We start from the raw sequence: 10,110 nt of genomic DNA, 5'->3' as shown, positions 1-10,110 counted from the left end.
ATTAGGTTTATCTTTGACAAAACAATTTAGATCCACTCTAAATTTTAATAAAAATTATTTTGGGCATTAGTTTGGTCCATCCCCCCATCCAAGTAAAAAAAAATAGTTGGGGTACGCAAAAAAAAAATAAAAATAGTAGAGGAGCTCCGTCCCCCTGCGCACCCCACCAATTCGAGCACTGGTGGTAGGTATAACTAAAAATAAGAATTTAATAAATAATTATTGTACCGTATAACATATGTTATAAAATGTAGATACATTTGGATTTACAAAAATAATAAACATCTTGTTGAAAAGTGCATAAGTGTTTGGAAGATCAATAATTCGTGTCTGTTTATCAGTATTCATTTGTTACGAAAATCATGAATTAAAATCGTGTTAAAATAGAATTTCGTATATTTATTCCACGTACCTAAATCATCAAAATATAGCATTATGTCAAATATTTCCGTTCAAGACAAGAAGTGTTCAGATATCAAATTGCTATCCAAAACCGAGACGATGCAAATGGTCTTTGATGATCTTCGGTCGAATAGACCAAAACCGCTCGAGAGTTGTGATTTTCATCGATTGCCGCTGCACCATAGATTTGCGTCATTACCTAATTTGGCCTCGCGTGCAAATTGGGCGGCCGAAGTACCTACAGCGGCTGGTTGGAAATCCACGCCTGACTTGATGGTATACAGACTGTCGACGATGTCCATAGTTTGCCGGTGGACAAGAGATGTATGTCTTTACATAATATGGACTTACGTGAAAATTCCTTGGGCGAATGTGCGATGCTCCCGAAATTAGATTGTCGTTCGTTGCGTCCGCGGGGTTTCCAGTTTCAAAGGATTCGCCATCACGAGCCGAATCGTCTGTTTTGGCATTAATGTCACCTGTCAATGCAGACGATAACTGCAGCTGTATCGAGACGCCATCATCCGTCTCGTCGCCGTTGCCGCCGGTAGAAGACGAAGTAACGGATACGATCACCAGTAGTGACCGCAGTAACGCGGGGACGGACCTGGCGGTAACAACGATCGCGCCTAGGGCTAGACGTCCGCGCCGTTCGCTTCGGAACCGGACGAAGCGGTTCGTCAGACGTATGTTCTGTTGTGGTGCGATCGACCGCGCAGACGAATAAAGGTTTTATTATACGATAGCATTTGGGCACCAAACGACCCCTCCCCTTCTCCCACCGATAAGCGCTCGTGTCGTCCTTTCCGCGCGTGTTTAATTTAATGTACCGCCGCCGGCTCTTCGCCACGTGTTTGGTTTTTCCGCGCCGACCTCGCTGTATCACCCCGTAAATAATTATAAATTGTGGCTATGATGCCCTAGTAATGGAAATTGTATATTATCATTATGTAAAATGTATATCGTATATTATGTATTGTATCTGTAAATTTATTTGAATAAAATTGTGTGTTATGTTATATTATAATATTTGGTTTTTATTTGATAATATTATTAATAAAATATAACATGCCAACACGGTTGTGTAAGATTAATTAATGCAGCTTGTAGAAATTCTAGATATTTTGTTCAGTTATACTTACGGTTTTTTTAACCAGTGTAAAATCTCACGAGCTGACCGAGCTGACCGAGAAACGCTGACCTATGTAATACATTTTTAATAATATAAAAATATGATTCTATGATTTAAACTTTAAACCACCTTGCTATTTTTTATTTTATTACCTACATTACGCTTGTTCATTTCCTGGTTCAGGGATGGGCAAGATACTCAAAAAACAGTATCGCGATACTAGAGACTAGATACTCGATACTTACATTTTAAGTATTTAGATACTCGATACTCGATACTTACATTTTAAATATTTAGATACTCAATACTCGATACTCGATACATTTGAAAAAATTATTCATAGCCTATTAGTTAAGTATAAACATAATAATAAGTCAATTGTTAAATAAAACAAATAAATAATAATAAAAATAAATTATAGACATCGTCATATCGAATAGTATATGATGACACGACAAAAAACGTTAAATGTATTTAACTTTAAAATTTCAAATATTAGTTAAGTATAAATATATTATTGTGTTCTTTACATACTTTATCGCCGTAATTTGTCGCGCAAAAGGTAGACTATACAGACATCCAGTCTACAAGTAAGAATAGTATGGAAATATTTGCCAAATAACATCACATCTTTAAAACTATTCTGGAAATTGTTGACACACCCATTAAGAACTCAAAATGTAGAGCGGTAAAATTAGTTCCGGTAGGTATCTACCGATAGGTATCTAAAAAAAGAAGCATTCAAATTTAGATGATTTTAGATTAGTTTTTGAATTACAATAAAATAAAAAATCGTTACATGAGAAGTCGAGTGAATATCCAATATTGTTAAAATATGAACTTTAAAGTTCAAACGCTCATAAAAGTTTAATTTGACTTGCTTGGGGATATTTTTTTTTTTGATAAATGTAGACAAACATATGAGTAATCTTGTATTACATTTTTATATCTTAGATTAAAACAAATTTATTAAATTAACTAACATTTTTTATGAATTCTCAACTCTAAATAATTTGCTTGTTTTCGTGATTTTTCCGTATTTTGTCTAAATGCTTGTAAAAAAAAATTGTGCCTGGATTTTTAATATTTTTCAAAAGTCATTGTAACAATAAATCAGGTTTTTTTTATATACATTTTCACGCTTTTTTACTAAACAAATACAATTTTATTGATATTTATAGAAAAAAAACTAAAGAAATTTAAAACTGACAATGTCCATAAACAGCTCAAAAAGAGTCAAAATATTTGGAAAATATTATGGTGTATAGAAAACACTAATATAAACATTCAGTCAAAATTGCATGTATCTACGGCCATTTGATTTGCACCAAAAACCAAATTCGATTTTCTCGAAAACAGATTTTGCGTAAAAATTCCCGTTTTCCTTAATTTTTCTTATGTTTTTCACATTGCTTTTGAAAACTAGTGGGACATTTTTACTTTATCAACTGTACCAACTAGATTCACTTTACTATTAGAAAAGATACTGTTGAAAATAATCTAAGCATTTTTACTCTCCTAAAAGGTGAAAACAGACACACACACAAAAAAAGAAATTAAAAAAAAAACACACATCTTTGTTAAATCAATACATTCATTGCTCCGCTCAAAATCTAAAAAAACTTAAATAATTGAAAATGAATAATGTCCGTAAACAGCTTAAAACAAGTCAAAATATTTTGAATTTTTGGCGGGAAATAATGTTCGCAGGTCATTCGCATCGAGCGATTAACCGTCTAGTGTGAAACCGAAATCAAATGAGCGACTAAAAACAGCTAAGATTTAAAATCGCGTTTGCTTCGTGTGAAACCACCTTAAGTCCGATTAATTGGCAATTATTGATACAATTAAATACTATTAAATGCAGGCTATAATCTACATAGGACCCAAACGATTAATAACATCGGTCAGTAAAATCTATTTTTTAATGGTGACGATACGTCAATTGTATTTTACAGCTGGTATTCAACAATAAAATGGGTACACGAATTTTATTAAACGATGGAAAAAAATTTAATATGAACAGCTGTTGACAAAGAGTATAGGTGCCGCGATGATCCCACAAACTGCAATGCACGGGGGGAAGAACAGCAAATTTAAACTGTTCGAACCATACGACATTTGCAGCATGAAATGTTTGTTTATTACGTACCCTAAGCTGAAATGCAAACAATGTATCAAGTACATACATCACATATACCAACAAGGGAACAAGGGCATAAATCAATAACGAAGGCAATAACATAATATATAATATTATATGTACCAACCTACGAAGACCTAGCTATTTGTATTTCGTGTATTTATTATTTGATAAAGTGCACGACGACAGTTTTTTTCATCAACTCGTTTGAGGACTAATAACGTGTTACATGTCGTAGGTACAATATTATTAGATACATAGCAATTTCATTTCTGGTTACTGTTTCAGACTGTTCCGCGTAACACCGGGACCGTCTGTGCGACATACAGCTATACTTATGCCGATCCGGTACTATATGAAAAAAAAAAATGATGGCGTACTCACGAATAATAATAATTAGATAAAACGAGCTACCTATTTAATTTGACTTCTAATTTATTGCGTTAGAATGTCGACTTGTGGTTAAAAGGAAATCTACTGTTGTTTGAAAAATATCAAATACGCTCTATAAATTACATAAGTAGGCATATACTAATATACTATATTGTATTGATTAATGCTGTGCTTGTACAATTGTATGTTATGTAATAGGATGTGTGTGAACAAAAATTACGTTATTAAAACAGTAAACATAGAATCGCTGCTTCTTCATTATTGTACATAATATATAATAATAGGTTTACCTAGAATAAAGAAAATATACACACAACAACAACAACAAATTGAATAATTAGGTATTTAGAATTCTATTATTTTTTTTTTTAATTCTTAATTCTTAATTTATATTTTTAGGTTGAATAAGATTTATTTCTTGCATGTAATTTAGCGTCTACGGCAATTATTGGCAATTATGTGGTAACAAACAAAAACGTGCTTTTGCCATTTTTAGCTTTTCAAGAAGGCCACTATTCATTCGATTAATATATAGGTAGTGAAAACTTTAAAGGCAGGGCTACTGGATAAAATCAAATTCCCCCCCTCTCCAGATAAAAACCTAATACACCCCTAGTTAGTAGTTCGATATCTCGATAACAGTGAAGTATTTTTAGCATCATTTTAAGTGATATTAAAATACAACAATGGATTTATCACAAAGGATTTATTATTCTTATTATAAAATTACAGATTATTAATAAAAAACTACTTTAGTACGTTACTAAAATCGTAAGCTCGTAACTTTGTAAGTTGTACTCATCGTAATGAATAGTGATTATAAATAAAAATAGCAATCACTAAAAGTTGTTTTTGGTACCTATCAATTGTTTTTATTCAAATTATTTGTAAGCCAAGTTTTACTTTTGATCCCCAAAGTTCCATCCTCGTCTAATTCTATCAGAAATCACATTCAAAGTTATACATTTTTTCTCGCACAAGTATAGTTATAGCGTATTCAGAAATGCACAAAAAAAAAAATTACAACATCATAAAATCAATACATTATCATAGCTCCACTCAGAATCTAAAATGTAATCATTATAGTCAATAATTTATTATATACCGGCTACAGAAATAATCATACAAATATAAAGTATCACATATTTAAACAACGAGTTGAATCATATTATTATTTTATTAAAATTAAAGTAACCTTAAAGTGATACTAGGTATCTGTAATATGTGTATTAATAAAGATAACATGGATAATTAAGTCTATAAATCGTATTCCAATGGTTCCTTAATTCATTGAAACAACAACTAACTATTTTATAAGCTATAGATCCATTCGTCAGTAAGTTGCTTGTTTATTACTTTAACTTAGTAATGTGGATACTATCGTGTATGACATGTTCATCACCTGAAATGATTTAGCACAATAAGTTATTACCATACTATAGTCTATGGGCAATAACTATAACAATATGAATATAATAGCCAGTGTCACAACTATAAGCTCATGTACAAGGATTTATTTTGAGGCTACTGCGCAGGGGTGGCAATACTACAAGGCAAGTGTACAAATAATTGACATGGTGTAGGGGGGGGGGAGGGGCGGACAAACGGGTGTTGCTACACTGTCGGTGACGAAAGATCGCCGCGGGCGTTTCTTATTTTTAATAGATTACACTTACTCTATAAACTTTTCTGACATCTCCAAAAACAATATCTGAGATTTTCGTAAAATTCAATTGAGTATAGTTTTAGAGTACCTATCTTATCTTATATGTGTGTAGCTTATCTAAACACATACAGTTGGTTTTATAAAATAGATTCTTTATTCAAAGCCCTAGGCGCGACAATATTTTGATTTTTGACGCATACTTGTACCTGATCGGCCCGAATAACCAATGGAAACCATTAGTAAACAAAAAAATAGTTTCAATTTCTATCATGAATCTCAAGATCCCTGTTTGACCACCACTTTAAAATATGAATATCAGAAAATCCTTAATCTAAAAGAAGGACCCCCCTTGTAGATTGCCATTTAAATAAATTGTAAGGCCCAGTTTGAGATGTCAGAATAAGCGCCTTTTACTTTAAAATCTAAGTTACATAAACGTCGTTTTAAAAACTTTTTTCGATCCCTCTCCTATAGTTAAAACTAACTTTTTCGAAATTGTTTTATTTCTAAATTGTTACTCAATTGTTAATAGCTTAACATTGTATTGAAATTATAAACTTAAAGTATACCGCTGATAAGATAGATAATGTGCAGGTTCATTTCCTAATTTTTTATTAATAGGGGAACATGAAGCAAAGTGGGGTACTGGGGCAAAGTGGGGACGTTGTATTATCTATTAATTTAATGTAAAAAATGTATAATATTATTAGATTTATGGCTTCCTTGGTCGTCTGAGATAGTGTGGTAGAAGTTTTGAATCGAACTGTGATTATTTTGTAATTAATCAATGAAAAACTGGAAATAGGCCTATTATAATTTACTTGATAATAAAATTGCATAATTTGTTATTTATAAATTCAATTATTTTATTTTATCAATAATTTTTTTTTTTATTTAAAAGTCTATGTAGTTTGTTCTATGATTAAAGTTCTTTATTTATGTTTAGGTATTTAAATAAAATAAAATCAATGGCTCGAGGTAATTTAACTATTTAGCGCAAAGTGGTTTATACCTGTCTGGGGTAATGTGGTACCTCTCAAATATTCTCAAAATAAAGGAAGAACTTAAGTTGAAGGGTATATTCAGTATCTATTATGTAAAAATTGGCTTCATTGTCTTAGCGCTGAGTTTGAAGAAAAAGATTAGAAAACCATGTTTAAATGTGAATTTTGTGCCTAAAATTATTTTTATGTTTTATCACATTTAAAAAGTTACAATTTACAATTTTATTTCTTTTAAGTTAAGCTATACATTTAAGTATATTAACGTTTTATATAAATAATTTGTTGTGTTTATAAAATTAAGTAAAATATATAATAATAAAAATATAATTTTTTCGAATGTACCCACTTTGCCCCACGTGTAACCATAACCTATAGATTGTGTGAACAAAATTTGAAAGGAAAAAATTGATTTTTAAGTGTATTACAGGTCTTCAGATATTAGCATCATCACTTTGCCCCATGTTCCCTTTGCCACCATTCTTCTATATGTAAAATAATAAAGATCATTCAAATTAATAATATATATTACGTAAATATAACAACGGAAATGAGACCAAGTATATAGTTTATAGCGAAAACTTTCTTTTTTTTCACCAATAAAATTTGACCACAGCTATTTGACACGTATTTGTACATTTATGACATATTTATGCAGTGCATTTAAAATAAGTGAACGATACAAGTCCGCCCGCAAGGGGGATCTGGGGGGCCATGCTCCCCGCTCATTTAGATAATACCTCATTTGTATAGCATTTTATTGAATTTATTTGCATTTTATATAGCAGTCTTGAAGGGCGATAAGGAGGACTGATAATTGATAACGTAAAAAATTGTACACTTTTTTTACGACGTGATATAAAAAACAGAATTTATGGTAAGTGTATTATTTTTTCGCTGTCATCTTAGACGTGTGCAATGTGTATACAAAATGTACAAATAAAATAAACAACTAAAATATATTTTATTTATACCCTGGAGAACATTGCTAGATTCACGATGGAATTTGGTGACAATTTCATCACTTGCTTGTTAGCAGAGTTCATGGACATGGCCAGCAATACAGTCTTTTTAAATTTTAAATCCTTGTCCGTCCAATCACAGCTGTACAACCCAAAATTCACCGTAGATCTCTAGACAGTAAGTATAATACGTACAATAAACGAATGTGATAGATAAAACTTCATCGATGGAGTTTTTTATTTTACCCCGTCTTCTATGTAGTTGAATGCGTAACAAAATATGTACAGTTCAATGGTGAGCGAAACCAGTCCGCAGACATATTTCAAAATCATCGGAGATAAAATCGAATTACCATTGAGATATGCCTATGGACGAACAATTTAATTAAAAATACATTTTTTAAATTGCATTTATATTATTGCCATTGTCATTTCTAAATAACAAACAACACTTACTATTGAGATGAGAAATATCATTGTAATTATGGTGTACGAACCATCAGCAATTTGAAGCAGAACCGTAGGTGTGACGATTTCGAAAAATGTTTTATACTTCCTATTAGTATTATAGTGAAGAGAAACAAATTATAATTTATTATTTTATACAATTATGGGTTTTTGCAATAATTTTAAAGCACATGTTTTTAAACTATGAAATTGTATTAATATTAATATGGTTTAAAAGTGTTGTTGGATTACCTACCAAATACCAATTAAACATGATCGATGTGTGCCTGTTTAAGTATTATAAACACTAAAACACCTAATAGTTTGATTCATAATATAAAAAACCCTACATTTTAGTTTGTACATTTACCTGACATTAAAATTAATCATAAATGATAATATTGTATACTCACTCGACTATCTTTTGATTGTCTTTAATGTGGCTAATCAAATCGTCATAATGGCTCGGAAAAGTCAGTGTTACGTTGGCTTTAACCTCTGCAACACAAATATATATCATAATATTATTATGATACATATTATAACATTTAAATGGGGCGTATTCATCAGCTGGAAAAATGAAATGGGTAAGAGGCGATTTGTCAATTCCGAAGAAAATTTTTTTATAAACATGTGACTTGAAAATCATCTATGACACTTAACATCGGTAAAGCACGATTGAGCATAAAACGATTGAGCTATACCTTTTTAGCAACACGATTGAGCATAGAATATTTTATGCGATGTTGCCATATTCACGTGACCGAAATTTTGTAATTTATTATTTTTACGTATTATTATACCATTTATTGTGATACCAGACGCGAGCCGTGAGCTGAGCCCAGCTTTATCGATAATGTTATCGATTAATAAATTACCACCGGACCAATAAAGTTCCAATGTTTTGAAAATTTAGAATTAGGAGAAAATATAAGATAAAATTCCAAAATTATTATAGAAATAATATCAGTGTTCGATAGTATCTTAGTATTATTATAGTACTCTTGACTCTATAAACCATGTAGTATTTTATTATTTTCATAACTATTATTATTATTATTATTATTATGATTATGATTATGATTATTATTATAATATGCAATATTAAATTAGTATTCGGTTAATGTCAGAAACACTCACCTGAATCTGATCTACGGTGGTCGCCGAACGGTTGGTTGGTGTGCGGGTGAATGGGCTGCCCACGGCCGACCTTCTCGTAGCCGGAGCTCATGGTGCGGAATATGGCCTCGAACACGAAACACATGGTGACCAGGTAACAGTCAAATGACGTCCAGCAAAACACGTTGACCGTGAGTATGATAGACTCGACGACGTACACCACCGCCCAGATCAAAGGCTTGCCGTCGTACTCGGATGCCAGGAACCACGGCATGACCAACCACACGACCAGCGTGCCAAAGCTGAGCCCGACGAACGTGCGGAGTATGGTGGACAGCCTGGCCCGGCACCGGCGCATCAGGGACGGGTCGCGCCTACCGCAATCGGTGAAAGCGTACCGGGCCACCTCCAACGTGATGCATATCCTGTCCGCGTGGTTCGCTAACGTGTAGCCCTTTAGCAAGCACATGAACCCATACACAACCAGCATTGCCATGTTGGCGAACATTGGGATGTCGTGCCTGGCCAGGTACAGCCGGAACACCTGCATCAATTGCAGCCCGACCGTCAGGCCCACGACCATCATCGCAGTCTTTCGGCACAAGTCGCTGTTCAGGCCACACTCGACCGGGTGCAGCAGCTGGTACATGCCGATCGCCTTAAACAACTTCACGTCCATGGCCGTTCCGCCGTCTTCACATTTGTAGTCTCTTTCATTACTCGAGTTATCCTGATGAATTGTCATCTCATCAACACCACCGTCGTTGGTTAGTGCTGCCGATGAGGCTATTTTCGAACCGATCCTATGGACAAGTGAGATTCGTTATTGTGTTCTTAAGTATGGT

At 32.9% G+C, this 10,110-nt stretch overlaps 1 protein-coding gene across 1 annotated transcript in view; it reads right to left on the bottom strand.

The window, feature by feature from the left end:
• Positions 1 to 4,500: 4,500 nt before the first annotated feature.
• Positions 4,501 to 10,110, bottom strand: part of LOC100572802 — an 18,129-nt gene continuing 12,519 nt past the window's right edge. Inside the window, exons 2-7 of the mRNA XM_029486188.1 lie at positions 9,287 to 10,068; positions 8,560 to 8,644; positions 8,156 to 8,255; positions 7,946 to 8,065; positions 7,712 to 7,870; positions 4,501 to 5,472 (exon numbers count right to left, since the gene is read on the bottom strand). Coding sequence (XP_029342048.1) covers positions 5,428 to 5,472; positions 7,712 to 7,870; positions 7,946 to 8,065; positions 8,156 to 8,255; positions 8,560 to 8,644; positions 9,287 to 10,068 — 1,291 coding nt within the window. The 3' untranslated portion in view covers positions 4,501 to 5,427. The remainder of the gene's footprint in view (positions 5,473 to 7,711; positions 7,871 to 7,945; positions 8,066 to 8,155; positions 8,256 to 8,559; positions 8,645 to 9,286; positions 10,069 to 10,110) is intronic.

The sequence above is a fragment of the Acyrthosiphon pisum genome, chromosome A1, assembly GCF_005508785.2.
Source record: "Acyrthosiphon pisum isolate AL4f chromosome A1, pea_aphid_22Mar2018_4r6ur, whole genome shotgun sequence".
In the NCBI taxonomy this organism is placed as follows: Eukaryota; Metazoa; Arthropoda; class Insecta; order Hemiptera; family Aphididae; genus Acyrthosiphon; species Acyrthosiphon pisum.
This window is presented reverse-complemented; position numbering and strand designations above follow the sequence as displayed.